Genomic DNA, 18,068 nt, shown 5'->3' with positions numbered 1-18,068 from the left:
GCTAAGCATATCACCCTAATGGCCCTCCTCTCTGTTTTATCACTTATGAACTTCTATAACGTTTTCTTTGTTATTCCATCTGCATACTGTACATCTGTATGCTCTGGATGGTATACAAATTAATGTAATAATTTAAATTTAATATTCCATTCTTTGGGCACCAAAGGATTTGCAGAGCACTTTACAAGATCAATGAGTAAATGAAACACCATATAGCTATAAAACTATTTCAACCAGTATAATAAAAAAGATCTCAATTTAAATAAAATTTAAGAGCATCTTTAAATCATGAAACTAATCCTTCTTGATGAATGGCATCCCATTCTGAACAAGTTTACGTATTTTGCAAGTCTCAAATACCACTCATCTTGCTGAGCTTCTGATTATCGGGTCTCATTTGGACTCTTACTGGCTCCAGCAGCTCTGAGGCATATACAAGGAGAAGGAAATAGTTAGGTGTCATCTGCCTATGCACAATGGTTTAACTTAAGTTCTAGATGAACTCAGAGCAATAGTTTCAGAACAGCACAACCATAGAGGTAAAAATGGAATTAGAGTGCTTTCTGGAACACTGATGGTAGCAAAAGACCCTAAATTTGATCCCAAGGACTTCTAATGGAAAAAGTGTGCTGCTTTGTAGTCATGAATATAAATTGGAAGTATCTATCAATAGCAGCATGTAGTATCGTTTCCTGGTGCTTTTAAGATTTATTTATTTATTTATTTTCTATCCCGCCTTTATTATTTTTATAAATACAAGGTGGTGAACATACCCAATACACCTTCCTCCTCCTATTTTCCCCACAACAACACCCTGTAAGGTGGGTTGGGCTGAGAGAGAGTGACTGGCCCAAGGTCACCCAGCCGGCTCTCATGCCTAAGGACTAGAACTCTCAGTCTCCTGGTTTCTAGCCCAGCACCTTAACCACTAGACCAAACTGGCTGTCCTTCTGTTTTTCCATCTAAAATAATAAAATCTATGCAGACGTTTATGGAACTCATGAGGATGTAAAGGGTGCACCAAGTACCTGTTTTGATCTACTCTGAAATCCCTGTTCCTGGCCATTCCATTTTATCCCATCCTGCATTGAGTAGAAAGATCAGAAACCATCAAGGCTAGTCTTGCAGTGCCCCCCTGCTTTTTCTCATTATAGCGGTAGCAGGAACCCAGAATGAGATGAGCAGATGCAACTGACAGGAAGGGGGCATCAAAACCAGCCTACAGTGGTGCCCATCACCTATTCCTGCCCTTGCTTCTTCATACCATGCTTGTTTTTGCAACATAAATCTGCAGAAATGTAGGTGACTAGTTCAACATCACCATAAAGGCCCACTTAAGGACCCTGGGGCATTAAAGCAGCTTAATGGTTTGTGGGAAAAGAAAGAGCTTCAAGGCAGAGATTGGCATTAGTTCCTGCCAATGGGAAATTGGAAACTTGGAATGTCCAGTGTCATAAATTCTAAATGGAATTTGAGTTTCTGGTTCTGAAAAAAAGAAGTTGGTCAATCTCCAATAATCATCTAAAACTGCTCTAAGATTGGAAGACGTCTTTTTGGTTTGCAGACATTGCAGAAATAGTATGTATGCTAGTATCTTTTATTTAGTGGCACCTAACAATTAGCCCCACCCCCACTTCCACAGAGAATGTTAGAGACTGTTGGATTTGTGTACTACTATTGAAAAATGTGATGAAGAAGAGTAGTGCTCCGTTCAAAATCAGCAGCCTATCACAAGCAGACAGTTGTCTCTAGACAGACTACAAAACAGTTATTTGTTCAAAGTCACAATACCTTTTTCTTGTCCAGTCGGTGCAGCTCAGTCAGGACAGATTTTTCCTGGGTTCCACGGATAACGTCAAAGAGGCCTATGACCTCCATGATGGATTGCTGAGGCTGTTTTGTGCTAGACACCTTTGATCTAGTATTGATCTGGCTAGGCTGCCTGGCTAATGGATAAAAATTGTCCTTTTTCTTTCCCTGTCTTTGGTGTCTTCTCAAGAAGAGCAGTAAAGTGGCAATTCTCTCTGCCTCTGTTTGTACAACACACTGAACAGTAAAGCAGCTAACCCATTTTAGCCTTGTGTGTTAACTGAACTTAGATGATGTTGCTAGTCAATAATTTAGAATATCACATGAACTCCCCCAAAATGGCTTATTTGAATTAATCATGGGTATATCTCTCTGTGAATAAAACTTCTGGGTTGGTCACAGTATACTAACTTCTCATCTGGAGTTTCAGATAAGCTAGATTTTAATAATATGAAATCAGACCTCCAAATCTCTGTAAGATGATGTATGGGAAGAAATTATTGCATATTTATATTAGGTTTCCTGTAGAACTGAGTTTTCTCATTTTGTTTCATTATTCTTCTGTTTCACTTTTCTTAATACCCATCCTTAATAAACAAGTCTATTGAATCACAATCCCTGAATGCGAAGCATTATGTGATTTCATGTGAGGGGAATTTTAGGTGAACTGTTGGGACTCTGGGATGTTCTGTCTACTCCTTTCCTGCCTTCCAAAGATTCTAGATTCGTAGGCAAGCAAAATGCTAAGCTAGTAAAGACTGATTGTGTTTCTGTGAAGATGGCAACAGATCAAAACTCCAAAGACCAAGCATTTATAACCTTTTCCTGTTGCTAGCATGTGATGGTCAGGGCTCTTGCAGAAATAAAAAGGCTCTCAGGAGAGAAAATCTCGTGTGAGATTTTGCAAGATTCTGGTGTTCTTGCATGAGGTCTTGTGACTGAGGAACTCCCCTCCCTTTGCTTCACCCCACAAATTAAATTGTATTTTATTTGGGACCTGAGGGTATTTGGGGGGTGAAATCATTGAGAGTTGCATTGCCAGCCTGCGCTTAAGAGGCCAGAGCTAGGGAGCCAAGGGATCCAGGTGGATCTGGAGTACTGGAAGGGATGCACAATAGTAGTTTTGCTTTCCAGTGTACTGATCCATGGAGCAAGGCATTACTAAATGCAAAAGTGCCTTATTTAATTTTACGGGCATTCCAATGCTGTTTCTCATAATTTCTTTTGTTAGATCACAGAGTGAGGTCCAAAAATCACATCTTGAGGCTCAATTTATTACTTTCCAAGTATGTTTCAAAATGTTGTTTAGAAGGGTTGCATTTCTCTTCTAAAACAGAGCAGGATGCTGCTGGTGCATGTGCCTGGAATACAAATAGCCTGCCTGTTTCAGGTTTGCTGAGTAACTGCTCATCAGTTTCTCAGGCAATGCACGTGTGAAGCAGTTTTCAGCACTCCCTTTGACTGGACTTTGAAAAAACTGGATTGTCTGAGGCAAGTGTTACAGAGATTGTTGGCTGGATAGTTGTCTCCTCCTTGGATTCTGTGCATGGATCTTGGGCTGCAAGTGTGCCGTGTGAGTATATGGGACCAGCATGCAATGCCAGTACTCCTACATAAAGTCCTTAGGCAAAATTAATGTGATTGGGTTAGGCAGAAAAATACTGGAAAAGATAAACTTTTATTTCTCCTGTACATTTAAATTATTTGGAAATGTTTTTTGCCTAGCAGCAAGGATATGAAATAATTCTGTGTTAAGCTGGAGACAGCAGTTACACTGTAGGGCAGAGACAGGCAACCTTTGAGACATGTTTGGAATTTTGAGAGCATGGGATTGGGGTTCTTCCAGAAAGGCTTTCATAGTGTGCAAGATCAAGAAGACAGACAAGTAGGGGTATTCCTCGCTTCCCCTGGCACCTCAAGACTTCCTGTATGAATAGATATTGTTTCTTTACTTTATTTCATTACTTTTTAATTGAATACTATTTTATACTTTTTAACATAGAGTTTGCATATTCATTGTTCATTATAAGCCACTTCTCACTGACAAGAACATACAAAATGTAGGTAGGTAGGTAGGTAGGTAGGAAGGAAGGAAGGAAGGAAGGAAGGAAGGAAGGAAGGAAGGAAGGAAGGAAGGAAGGAAGGAAGGTTTAGCATATAAAAAAGCAGAATTGTAGGCTCCAGAAGGGGCATCAACCAAGTATCTTCTCATTCTCTACTACCTGGCCCAGTCAAACCATGACAGACTCTATGTCTGTGCAGACCACATCTTTGACATGCTCATAGATTTGTGCACAAGGACCTCCACCCCTTTTTGAAGATGATACTCCCTGCTTCTGAGGAACTTTATCTCATAATTCATGTGCTAGTCAGAAGACACTTTCTTATTTTAAATGCCACAAAGCTGTTTGTTGTTTTAAGTATAGAAGAATTGCAATAAAATCAATAAAACATAAAAAATAAAGATGAAAGATAGCAAGCATGATGAACTCAGTGAGTCTTATAGCAGCCATTCAAGAAGTCCTAGCTACTTTGAAGGAATCTAGGAGTCTGTTGCATCATGATTTTAATTACTTTTCCCAAACATACTTATTTTTAAAAAGTGGTGGTTTCATCTAGGTCAGGACCACTGGGACACTCCCACTTTTTTTTTTACCTCTTTGCAGCTGCAGGTTATGGCAAACATGAAAAGGAGACTAAGTTTCCAGAGAAAAACTGTCTTTTTAGGACCTCTCTAGGACACCTCTGTTTTAGAAGTAGGGAGACAGGCATTCTTGACTCAATTAAGTTTGTCATGTGAGTAGAACCAGTATCAACCAAATGAGATACTACCTAGCAATTGGATGTTTTTATCCCTTATATAAAAACACTTTCCTCCTGCTCTAGGATCCATATACAGTAAGATGACACAAACTAAACTAAATTCACCTATGTAGCATAGCCTTGTTGACTTTTAGATTAGCTTGTGTTCAAGCTATTTTACTGTGATGCAAAAGGAAATTCTAGGTAACTCACATTTTCACATGCAAATGACTACTTAAATCCATCCTTAAGAACAAAGCTTCATAGTTTCCCTAAGTGCCATTGGCTAATGACAAAGTTATTTAGCAAGTCCACATAGCAAAGAGCAAGAAAAACCTGCCATGCAGATTCTGCAGTCTGATACCAAGGAACTTGCTGCTACTGAGAGTATCTTCTTGCCTATCTCTCAGCCTTGACATCTTTTGTTTTGCACCATTTCATCCACACTGACTGATCTTTTCACTTTTAAGCCCGTTACTATGTCCTTGATGAGGTGCTCTATGGCCTGTCCTCTCTCCTCTCCCCCTTTTCTAAGACACTGCCAGTTTGATTTGCTTACAGTTGGGGTACCTTCTGTGCCTGAAATGAAAGATGTTAGAACTTTATTTGGTCTGGGATTCACAGTCTTTGTCCTGGAAACTGCTGTTCTTCGTCCTCAGTTTATTTTACTTCTAATTTGCCCAGTGTCCAAATTTCTCTGGGCAGATTTCAGTTACAGAAAAATATTTTTAAAAACATTTAATATTTTTAAAGATCAGAAAAACAAATAAAACGTTTTTTAAAAGAGTAGGCTTTTAATCATAGGTAAATAATTGCTTTTATAAGAACTAGAAACATAAAAATGAGATACCCATTCTAGTGTTGTGCCATTTGCAGCATTTCTGCTAACATTTAATGTGCTGTGTCCTGTCTGTTAACAAATACATAAAACCATTCAGGCCTAACAGGTTTCTGGAAATAGGAATTCACAAAGGATTATACTTTTATCTCTAAAAGTATTAAAGAAAATCTAACACTGGCATGTAATCGGGTTGCCAAGTTATTTCTGTCTGATTACTGTACCAGCAGTTTTCAATCACTTTATGGATTATCACAGAAAATGTTAAGATACTTTCAGGCAAGACTTTTATTGAGTAATTACTGTTCTTGAAATGCAAAATTTTATGGGGAAATCAGAAGTCCTTATTTCTATTTGTAATGTTCCCATATTTTCTACTGTTTTACATAACTTATCTATTACAGAAAATGTGTTCAGGACAGAATTAGATGCATGTTGGCTTTTGACTGACAGTATGAAAGTACTCAGTGAAATTCTCAAATATTTTCTTCTGAGGCATTAATCTTCAGCATAGGCATGGTTTATTTGCAGTTTATAAATGCAAATATTAATAAGAGAATTGTATACCAAAAACAGTAGTACTGCCGGTTCTTATTCTTGCTGAAGATGCATGTGTCTGTATGCATGTGAGCATGTGAACATGTACACTCACAATATGCTGCTAGAAGTGTTCTGTGGAATGTGGAATGTACTGGTGAATAGAAAGGCTCTTAGAAATAAGCATGTGTGCTGTGTTACTCTTATCTCTCAGAATGTTTATGGTCTAGAAAGGGCAGCTGCTACAGAACAGAAAGCAACTTTGGGGTAACAGACAATTCCCTGGTTGGGAGCAAGGGGTAAGCTGTTGTTGTTTTTTTAATACAGGTAGCTATAGCTAGGTTTGATAGGCTGTTTATGGGGATAAGGTTTTATTACATTTTACTGCATTTCATATAGGTAAAGCCTATCAGAAAGTTTATACAGTTTTTCTTTGTTTCTCTTATTTTTTAAAAAAGGCAGGAAATTACAGCTGTGTCATTTGTTCAAAAAAGGGATTCTGCAGCTATGTGTGACCTGTATGTCATGGGTCATCAAACGAAGAATTTCACAGAATCAGACTTGTAAGGGGCCATTTAGGCCATAGAGTCCAACTCCCTATTCAGTGCAGAAATCCAAATTAAGGCATCCCAGACAAACAGCAGAGGCTAGGACATGTCCAATGAAGTGGAATCCACCGTCTCTGCAGATAATTAGTTCCACTATCAAAATGCTTTCAGTGTTAGAATTTTTGTTTTGCAATGTCCAGTCAGAATCTGCCTTCAAGTAATTCTGTGTTCTGAATTCTAAAACACGTGGAAACAGATCTTCACTTTGTTCTATGTGACATCCTTTCTGGAGTACCTTCATACTCTTCTTCAGTCACCTCCTGTCAAGGCTAAATATGTCTGAGTCTTTCAATCTGTCTTCAACGGGGTATGTTTTTAGCCCTTTGATCACCTTCACTGCCCTTATTGGAACCTGTTCCACTTCTCTGAAACCTGATTGGTGCCCAGAATTGGACATAGTGCTCATGTTGATATCTGACCAAAGAAAAATAGGATGGAATAATCCAGTCATACAAAAGAACTCTCAGAAAAAGAAGACCCAAAACGGATCTTTTGATAGTTTCATGTTTATAGAAGTCAGAGCAATGCAATTGAATTGGTGGATGGGTCCGTGTGTTAATCTTTTTCTAACTGATAGCCCTTCCCATAAGTCCCATAGTGGAGAAGGTAGATGTAGGAGCTTGCTTCATCAACAGAATTGAAGTTGGCTAGTAAAAACGTGTGTGAATTCTTACAACATTGCTGACATCTACCATCCAGAGGCAAGTTTTTCATTGTTCATATACTGTAATTTTTGTTCTTGTTATAAGCCACTGTGAATGTTGGAATAAACAAAAAGATAAGCTATAAATTCAATGAGAGGTACAATTTCAGAATAGTTGCCAAAATTCATTCTGTATCCATTTCTTCAAAGATATGTCTGAGTAGCCAGGTGTCCTATTTTACAGAGATCAATTTGAAACATTGCTTGGTCCAAACCTGGTTTAAAGATAGTTATTTAAGTGGAAGCAAAAGCCATACATACACAGGTCACCTAGTCATAGTTTTTCTGGCATGGTGAGTTGCATTTTTTAAAATCAAATTTGTACCCATAAATTAGCAAATGCAACTTTTATGTAAATATTCTTCCTATCTTGCTCTGTGTTTGTGGATGTATTTTCCTAATCCTTTTTCTCTTTCTTGACAATGCATAAATGGTCTGAGATGGAATTCTGAATTGGTGTCCATAGCGCCCATAGTAGTAAAATGTCATGGTACAAGTGGAGCCCTTCTACAAGGAATCATTCCTCCCATTGCCCCTATTAGTGTTAAAAATAAATTGTCTCTGGCACCGATAGTGACGGCTGCTGGAGGCGATATTGTTTATTCTCTCCTTTCCCATTAAAGGAAAATCAGTCTGCTATGTCCCCATCTAGCCATACTTTTGTTTTCGTTTTTTTAAAAAAAGCACTGCAATAGTTGTACCACTCGCTATAAACAATAATAATTCCCTTCCCTTCCACAAGCTAATCATATTTTTGATGACAGCTCTGGAATGCTGGCATGCTAAATTAGCTGGCATTAAGCCCCATCCACCCAATATAGCGCTGAAGCAAAATATGGTATTTTCCTTTTTTCAGCAGGAGATTCTGATGAAATGGGGGTCTGTGAAAAATTCCAACCAATAAAGATCCTTGCTGTTGCACTCCTGCTGGTGTGCCTTAAGCATAGGATGTTCATTAAACCTAAAGAGAGCTCCTATCTTTTCAGCAGGCACAACACAGAGGGAATTAGCATGCTTAATTAAGGCTCTTGATGAATGGCACTGTAAAGTTTCTTAATTAACCAATGTCTCCTAGGGGGGAGATGGTCTTAAACCAAGATTGGGTTAAAATGTTTTCCTTTTTGTGCATTTAATTAGCATACTCAGGAGTGCTGTTTTTTCATTGTTGTGTGTAGAAAGGTAGATTTTCTGAGAGATGCTTTACATATGGGAGCATGTCAAGAGAAGGACAGATCAGATACCATCCTATATTAGGAGTTTTGTCATTGAGTCTTCTCTTGGGTTAGCATAGGAAGCCAGGAAGCTGAAGACTACAGAAAGATAATTAATTGCACAGTCAGAAACAGGTCACTCACCTATCTTAAAACTAAAGCAAGTACTAGAAACTGTGATGAAAGAAACTTTATCAGATGGAATGAGAATGGTTGAAAGTAATGCAGAAGAAGTTTTTGGCACAGTAGTAACATTAGCCTTGATAAATAAAATAACTTGTATTTGTGGGGTGGAAAAGGTACCTTCTTTTTCCTACTCTGGCCATCACAGCCTATCTACTGGTTGGCTGGAAGAAAAGTATAAGTATGGCACTGATGATGTTACCTAGTTAGGTAATGAAATGTCTACAAGCAAACAACCAAGCTCAGAGCGCACCAAGGACTCCACAGAAAAGTGTAAGTAACATCCTGCTAGTTTACTGAACAAAGAATTGAAGATTAGGACCAATTTCTTTACACTTTTTATTCCCCCATTTTCTGATAGGACAGAGGATTTGTTTATTTGTTTATAAAATTATATACTTCAGTCTGGATGTCTCTAAATGAAGCAACAATATACTATATACTGTACTAATGCAAAAGCTATTAATAGAACAATACATTAAACATAACATGGTATTTTATCAACATGGTATATGCTAAAGGGGGAGCTACTTAGATTCTCTGCTAAATAATACACACTTTCCCATGTATCTGTGTTTCTCCTAAAATCAAAAATGTGGCTGAGAAAAAAGTGAATTGCTTAGACTAGCCTACGTAGAGGGTCTCTGCCTGGGTAGCTTTTGTTTCTAGATTTTCAAAGCTTGTCGATCTGTAGACTATGTACTATATGCTCCTTTTTATTCCTCGTATCAGTGATCAAACTGAAGCACACTGAGAATGTTAAATCATTTGCTTAAAGTTGTACAGACTAGAAATTTGAATCCATGCTGTTTGAATCCAAGTATACCTGATTCCCCATTTTGCCCAATTTTAAAGCCCTCAGTCAGGGAACTAGATAAAGGGGCCAGTATTACCCAATAAGATGAATACCTAATTTTGCACCGTCCTTGTAGGGTAAGCAGTGGTTTGATAATATGCCTGCAATGTACTGTTCACCAAGAAACCAGATTTCCTTTAGGAAATACCAGCACATGGAGGGAAGAGGAAAGAGGAGTGTACAGGTCTGAGACATGCCATTTTTAATTTGCATAATGTTAAATCATGGTTTTGCTGTTATATGTCCCGTACAGTCAGTTTTGACTAGCTTGAAGTGCTTCAGATCAATCATGTACCTGGAATGGTTGCTTTATGGGTCTCACATACATTTAGATCTTTTTGGGTTGAAGAAGGGAGGGAGGCAGGCAGGCAGGCATCTTTAGTCAGTGTCAAAAATGTTGTGCATTCTTCTCCTTGCCAATAATAAAAAAAAAGAGATATGCTTGAGGTGTAGGCTCCTATATATTTATTAAATATAGCTCCCTCCCACATTAACAGAATGAGGAAATGTTCCGTCTTTTCTCTGGATTAAACACACGAGATCTAATCTTGTCATTTCTCCCTTACTTAACTTGCAAGATCACTGAACTACCTTTGATTAAGCATTTCTTTTACTCAGTTTTTTTTTTAATTCTCTAGAAAATATCTTTGAATGTAACAAAGATGTATTCCTAAGAAATTATTTTCATAAACAAAAGCTAATAGTAAACTAGGGATAACCTAATAAATATTGTTGTAGTTTGACTTTGAAGAATGCCTGCAATAATTAGAAGCTGTCTATCCAGGCTATGATGGAATAACATAATGTAGTTTTACTACTGTTTCAAGTGAGATGTTTCCTGGAACTTTTGGGTAGCTTAGGAGTTTAAAATTGCTATATATTTAGGTATGCTTTACATGTTACAAAAATGATCAAGTATATACTTAGGCATTTGGAATGTCTGGGAGTTTGAAGAGAATGAATCATTGCTTGGTGAGAGGGGTTAAAAGGACCTTTTTTAAAATGCTTCCTGTTTACCAGAGCTGTCTCTGCCAGTTGATGGAATGAAGTGGCTGCTTCAAAAGTCAAGGTGGATGGCCTTCAACTGCTGGGCTCCCAACTTACTACTTTGGCAACCATTTCACTGTGCCTGAAATACACAGTTCTTAGGAATGTCTGGATGCCCTAGCCCAGAAGTGGGCTAACTTCAGAGCAGGCTGTTCCTGTCTCCCTTTTACAGATCCAGCTTTGAGGAACCAATACAAAAGCACCTTGTTGAATGCTTTTCACAGCCCGCTGATGTTATTTTCACTCTCTTTCTCCCCAAGGTCATTTGTGAATGCTTTTAATAGAAGATAAATTTAGGCACCCCCATTATCACATCTGATTTGATCAGGAATTGTGCTTCTAAAATACCTGCTTATGGGCTGAATGAGGAATACAGGATTGTGACTGATCTCAACATTCATGTCTACTATTTAATCTCTGGTTGTTGTTTTCCTTTACAGTTGGGAAGACATCCCTGATCACAAGGTTCATGTATGACAGTTTTGACAACACATACCAGGTAAGCTCTTTTACTTTCAATCACATGATATATGCTAATGAAAAATAATGTTTCTGGATGTCATGAGTGCCGTTGAGCTGAAGTCATCAGCGCAATGGCACACATGACAATAGCAAGGAAACAGGAGAAGGGGCTCAAGATAAGTAGCCATCAACTCACAACGACTAACGGCCAACAAACAATAACTAAACGGATCACGGAGCACACCCGAGCCATCAGCGCCAATACAACGGGGATCGCCCAGCTGACAGCAATCACCGGATGAATAGAAAACCCAATGAGGGGCGATCCCGGAACGCCAGCGGGGCCTCACAACCCCTCACCCACCGGCAGGGCAACGTATTGGACAAAGGGGGGTGACGTGACTGCGAGTGAGGGGGCGCTGACCGGCGCGGGGTATTTAAACCCCGCACCGGCGTGCTCCTGTCACTCTCAGCTTTTTTCTTCCGACGCTGTAACTGCGCTGTGAATAAATCAGAGCCTGATCCACGAACCAGTGTCTGAGTGTTATTCAGAGGCAGGCAGCGCATGACATAAAGCTGAGAGTCATAAACTCAGCCTCGCCGAGCCCCACCGGACGACAACGAGCCGCGGGAGGAGTAGACGGCGAGAAGACCAGCAAGATGAGGCCGGAGCGGCGCAGGCAAGGAGGGCGAGCCGCGCGGCAAGAGACAGAGGAGGACCGACCAAGGCCAGAGGCACCGCGGACTCCCGGAGCCATGGACGCCCACCCCACCCGACCCGAGCCTCAGCTCCAACCCCAAGGGGAGATGGCGACGGAGGCAACCCGACCGCGGGAGGGAGCAGCACGACTTCCGAAACCAGCGGAGGACCCCGCGCCCCACATCGCACCCCAGCAACGGGCGTGGAGCGACAGCCCAACGGCGGTCAACACGGAGGAGGACGATGGAGACACCCAGCAGACGGCGGAGGAAGCGGACCCACGGCAGAGGGAGGATGAACCCCGCCGGCAACCCACCCCCGCTGACGCACCAACGGAACCGGCCCCAGCGGCGGCGCGGGCTGTGGACGAGGAGGCACGAGCTGAACTCGCGGCCATGCGGGCTCAACTGACGGAACTCCGGACCATGCTCCAGTCGCTTATGCCCCCCGCGCCACCCAACGACATCCCCGCACAGGCCCACACCCCGAGCGAAGCACCGAACCCCCACGGGCCAGCGGAGGGTCAGCAGACGGCACAGGCGGACGACACCACAGACCGGGAAGCGAGAGGCAGGGCCGCGCAAAACGCCCGGGCCCCAAAGGACTTCCCCATCTTCTTTGATGGGACCCCCACGAAACTCTCGTTCTTCGTCACGAACGCTAGGGAGTTCATGGGGAGGCACGGACACTCCTACGACTCCGAGGCCGACAAGATCGCCGCCGTGGCGATCAAACTCCAAGACAGGGCGGCGGACTGGTACGTCCAACTGTACGAGTCCAGCTCCCCCGCCCTCGCCACCTTCCCTGCTTTCATCAATGAGATGAAAAACTACTTCGAAGACCCCCTAGCCAAAGTAAGGGCGAAAAGCGCACTCCAAAGACTTAAACAGGGCACACGCACGGTCCCTGACTACGCCCTGGAGTTCAAAGCCCTCGCGGGGACGGTCAGCGACTGGTCCGAGACCACCCTGCTGGAAATGTTCAAAAGGGGGCTCAATCGCGACGTTCTCCAATGGGCCCTCTACCGCGACGACCCAGAAACGCTACACGGGTGGATCCACCTCGCCGAACACGCGCACCGCACCTTCCTCATGACAACCACGGAAGACACAAACTATGCCGGAAAAAAGGTACCCGCACCACACGTGGGGATGGCCGGCCCCATATACCCAAAAAAGAAATTCAAGCGGGAGCCCTGCGGGAGGTGTGGCAAATTAGGGCACAAGACGGTGGATTGCTTCGCCAACCGACCGCCGACCAGTGCGCCCAAACCCACCCCGAAAATTAGCCCCAAACCACCCAACCTGGGGCCGCCCCCTCACCGCCGAATGACCGTGGCCACAGCGACACCAGAGGAAGGCTGGGACGCTTACTGGGGGGAAGAGGATAACGCAGACCCCGACCAGCCGGCGGGAAAAGCTCCCCGCCTGCCCTGAAACGCGTGGCGAGGCAGGCGGTGGGACAGCAGCGCGGACCACCTCGACGGAACGACGACAGCCCCGTAATAATGGCAGCAATCAAACTCTCTGCCGGCAACGGAGCCACCACGGCCACGGCACTAGTGGACTCGGGGTGCTCAAAAAACCTCATCCACCCCGACCTAGTCGCCAAACTCGACCTCCGCTGCTTCCCCCTCCCCACGCCGCTGGCATTCCACCAGCTGGACGGCTCCACAGCGGGAGGGAAACCAGCCACGCTACAAACCGAGCCGGTCACCCTGCAAATGGGCACTCACACCGAGCGCACATCGTTCGTCGTCACGCACATCGGACGGCCCATTGCAGTCCTGGGGATGCCATGGCTCGCGACAAACAACCCGCGGATCAACTGGGAGACCCGCACCTTCACATTCGGCGACGGCGAGTATCGAGCACCAGTTCCAGCGGGCAGAACCAACCCCACTGTAGGACGAGCGGAGGCGACTACACAAGACAATGCCGCTACCACAGCAGACCTACCGGAACAATACGCCGACTTCTCCGAGGTCTTCGGAGAGGCAGAAGCTGACCAACTACCCCCCCACCGCAAGACGGATTGCCGGATCGACCTACTGCCCGACGTCCCCTTACCTAGACCAAAGATCTACTCGATGACCCCGAAGGAGATGGCAACCCTCCGGGAGTTCATCGATAAAAACCTAGACAGGGGATTCATAGAGCCAGCATGCTCACCGGTCGGAGCCCCCGTCTTATTCCGGGAGAAGAAAGACGGCACCCTACGGCTCTGCACCGACTACCGGGGCCTAAACGCGGCTTCCCTGTCCAACAAATACCCCTTACCCCTGGTAAAGGACATGCTCGCCCACCTGTCCACGGGCAAAGTCTTTTCCAAACTGGACCTTCGCGAGGCGTACTATCGCATCCGAATCAGGGAGGGGGACGAATGGAAGACGGCGTTCAACTGCCCCCTAGGCGCCTTCCAGTACAAAGTACTGCCCTTCGGACTCGCGGGGGCCCCTGGGGTGTTCATGCAGCTCATCAATGAGGTACTGCATGAACATCTGTTCAAAGGGGTCCTGGTCTACATCGACGACGTCCTTATTTACACAAAAACGCACGAGGAACATGTGACCCTAGTCAGGCAAGTCCTCGACAAGCTCAGAAGGGCGCAGCTCTATGCCAAGCCTACAAAGTGCGAGTTTCACAAAGAGCGCCTAGACTACCTGGGGTACCGAATCTCCGGGGACGGTATCGAAATGGACCCCGCAAAAGTCGAAGCGGTGCTAAACTGGGAGCGCCCCCGCAACAGACGCCAACTACAGAGCTTCCTCGGATTCGCGAATTTTTACAGGTCATTCGCCCGGGGGTTCGCAGAGATAGCCCTCCCCCTAATGGACCTCCTCAAAACCAAAGGGGTGGGGGACACCCGACGCGCCAAGAACCCAGGCACAGTGCTGAATTGGACTCCCGCGTGCCAGACCGCATTCAACAAGCTGAAAGCGCTGTTCACTACGGAGCCAATCCTCGCGCACCCGGACCCAGAACGGCCGTTCGTGGTCCAAGCCGACGCCTCAGACTTCTCCCTGGGAGCCATCCTGCTACAGAAAGACCCCACGGGACTCCTGAAACCATGCGCCTACCTGTCAAGGAAGTTCTCCGAGACAGAAAGGCGATGGCACGTCTGGGAGAAAGAAGCCTTCGCGGTGAAATCAGCGCTAGAGACATGGCGACACCTACTCGAGGGAGCCACCCAACCATTCGAGGTCTGGACCGACCACCGGAACCTCGAGGCCCTACGAACGCCCAGACGCCTTAGCCCAAAACAGGTCCGATGGGCCCAATTCTTCAGCCGCTTTAATTTCCAGCTGAAGTTCATGCCGGGCAAAAAGAACTTCCTGGCCGACGCCCTCTCCCGACTGCCCCAAGACGAAGAGCCCGCCCCAGACACCATTGGGACGGTCCTATCCTCCTCGCAACTGGGGATGGCCGTGACCACCCGAAGCGGCGCGCGGAGGCAGCTCGACTCTACGGCGCAGCCGACGGCGGGACAACCGGCGACCGGAAGAAGCCAACCGCAACTACCAGGGGGAATGCACACGGACCTCGCCGCCGCCCTCAAAACCGACCCCTGGTTCCTGGCAAACCTCGACAAGGTAACGATGGCACAGGACCTAGCATGGGGGGAAGGCAGAATCTACGTCCCGGACTCGCAACGCCAGGCGATCTTGCATAGGTCACACGACGCCAAACAAGCGGGACACTTTGGGTTCCTCAAGACCCTACACCTAACACGGCGTCAATTCTGGTGGCCCGCGCTCAGGCGTGACGTAAAAGCCTACGTAGCGTCCTGCCCAACGTGCGCTAGGGCCAAACGGGCACCAGGCAAACCCGCGGGGCTATTACAACGGGTGGCAGAACCCTCCCGCCCATGGGAGGAAATCTCTATGGATTTTATAGTGGACCTCCCACCCAGCCAGAAGAAAACGGCCATTTGGGTGGTGAAGGACTACTTCTCAAAGCAGGCCCACTTCATCCCCTGCACGTCGGTCCCATCCGCACAACAGCTAGCCAAACTCTTCCTCATCCACGTGTACAGGCTACACGGATGTCCCGCACGTGTGGTGACCGACAGGGGCACACAGTTCACCTCCAAATTCTGGCGGGCCTTCCTAAAGCTGACGGGGACCCAACAGGCCCTATCTACAGCCTGGCACCCCCAGACGGACGGAGCCACAGAGGTTCTTAATGCCACCTTAGAGCAATTCATACGATCATATACTAACTACCACCAAGACGACTGGGCTGAACTGCTCCCGTTCGCCGAAGTCGCATACAACAACGCCGTCCACACGAGCACGGGGAAAACTCCGTTTGAAGTAGTCTCGGGGCGCGACTTCGTCCCCATACCGGAGCTACCTCAACCCCCGGAACCCCAGGTGGACGCTAGCGACTGGGGACGGAAGATCGCGGAAGCATGGCCAGTAATCACGGCGGCGCTGAAGGATGCACAGGCAGCCTACAAAGAGCAGGCCGACAAGCACCGGCGCCAACAACCGACGTTCCAAGCAGGGGATATGGCCTACCTATCCACCAAGTTCCTAAAGTCAACCCAACCCTCGAAAAAACTGGGGCCTAAGTACATCGGGCCGTTCCGAGTCACCCAAATAGTGAACCCGGTAGCAATACGCTTGGACCTGCCATACAACCTACGGAGACTCCACCCGGTGTTCCACACCAGCCTCCTGAAACCGGCAACCACCTCCCGATGGCACCCAAGCACGCCACAGCCCGCACCGGTGATGATCGACGGGCAACACCACTTCGAGATAAGGGACATTCTCGACTCCCGCAAGCAACGAGGAACTCTACACTATCTGGTCAGGTGGAAACACTTCCCCCACCCGGAATGGGTGGCGGCGCACAACGTTAACGCGCCTGACCTAACCAGAGCATTTCACCGGGCATACCCCGACAAGCCACAACCAAGGTCAGCAAGCCAAAACCCCCCCCCGCAGGCCCCCCCCCGCCTCCCGTGCCCCAAGGGAAAGGGCCCCCCCAAGCCCGCGACTTGGGTGGACCTCCCCCCCCCGGGACTCACTCCCCCCGCCCCGGGCCCACGAGGTGGTGACAAGTGTTCGCCAGCACCCTCCCCCCGCCCCCCGGCCGCGGGGGAGTGGCAAGCAAGTCAACAGGGCAACCTGGGGGCAACGCCCAGGAGATACAACAAAGGCGACGCACTTTAAAAGGAAAAAAAAAGAAGGGCCCTACCTGGAGCTGATAAGCACCCGACCAGCCACGCCTCTCTCCTCGCCGAACTGAGCCAAACAAACAGGGTGTGGCTGGAGCATGCGCACGCCAGGACGGGACCCGGGCATGCGCACCATGGACACACCCTGGGAAGGCACGTGGTAGAGGGAGGAGCAAAGGGAGGGGCGACAACTACTCCGGCGGGAATTTTGAAAAAAAAAAAAAAAAAAGTGCCGTTTTGACAGCTCCACCGAAAAAAAAAAAAAAAAAAAAAGAAAACCGGGGGGGAGCACTATTCGGACAGGGGGCAGTATGTCATGAGTGCCGTTGAGCTGAAGTCATCAGCGCAATGGCACACATGACAATAGCAAGGAAACAGGAGAAGGGGCTCAAGATAAGTAGCCATCAACTCACAACGACTAACGGCCAACAAACAATAACTAAACGGATCACGGAGCACACCCGAGCCATCAGCGCCAATACAACGGGGATCGCCCAGCTGACAGCAATCACCGGATGAATAGAAAACCCGATGAGGGGCGATCCCGGAACGCCAGCGGGGCCTCACAACCCCTCACCCACCGGCAGGGCAACGTATTGGACAAAGGGGGGTGACGTGACCGCGAGTGAGGGGGCGCTGACCGGCGCGGGGTATTTAAACCCCGCACCGGCGCGCTCCTGTCACTCTCAGCTTTTTTCTTCCGACGCTGTAACTGCGCTGTGAATAAATCAGAGCCTGATCCACGAACCAGTGTCTGAGTGTTATTCAGAGGCAGGCAGCGCATGACACTGGACTAATATGCCATGGGCGTGAAAGCCTGCATCGCTAGAGAAGAATGTTTATTTTTCCAATTTTATTTAGTAGCATACCTGTTAAATTATTATTGTTATTATTCACCTGCAGTTTCCAAATCATCTTAAAATGAAAAGCTCACTGCAGTAGGCCAGCCTTGCAATTAACAAGTTCATGAGTCGCCAAAGCCAATCTGTCTTCTTCAGGTATAGATGTCCCTACTTCATCAGCCAGAGCTGATAACAGATCATTCTCGCCACTAATGGTCATCCAGCATCAGCAAATGGACCCAGGAAGACCCTTAGAATGCAAATGTATAACTTAACGGGGAAT

General features: G+C 46.2%; 1 protein-coding gene across 1 annotated transcript in view; it reads left to right on the top strand.

The window, feature by feature from the left end:
- The window catches only part of RAB6B (RAB6B, member RAS oncogene family), a 69,713-nt gene that overhangs the window by 15,995 nt on the left and 35,650 nt on the right, over positions 1-18,068 (top strand). Inside the window, exon 2 of the mRNA XM_063306791.1 lies at positions 11,035-11,093. Coding sequence (XP_063162861.1) covers positions 11,035-11,093 — 59 coding nt within the window. The remainder of the gene's footprint in view (positions 1-11,034; positions 11,094-18,068) is intronic.

Source organism: Candoia aspera, chromosome 6, assembly GCF_035149785.1.
Source record: "Candoia aspera isolate rCanAsp1 chromosome 6, rCanAsp1.hap2, whole genome shotgun sequence".
Lineage (NCBI taxonomy): Eukaryota > Metazoa > Chordata > Lepidosauria > Squamata > Boidae > Candoia > Candoia aspera.
This window is presented reverse-complemented; position numbering and strand designations above follow the sequence as displayed.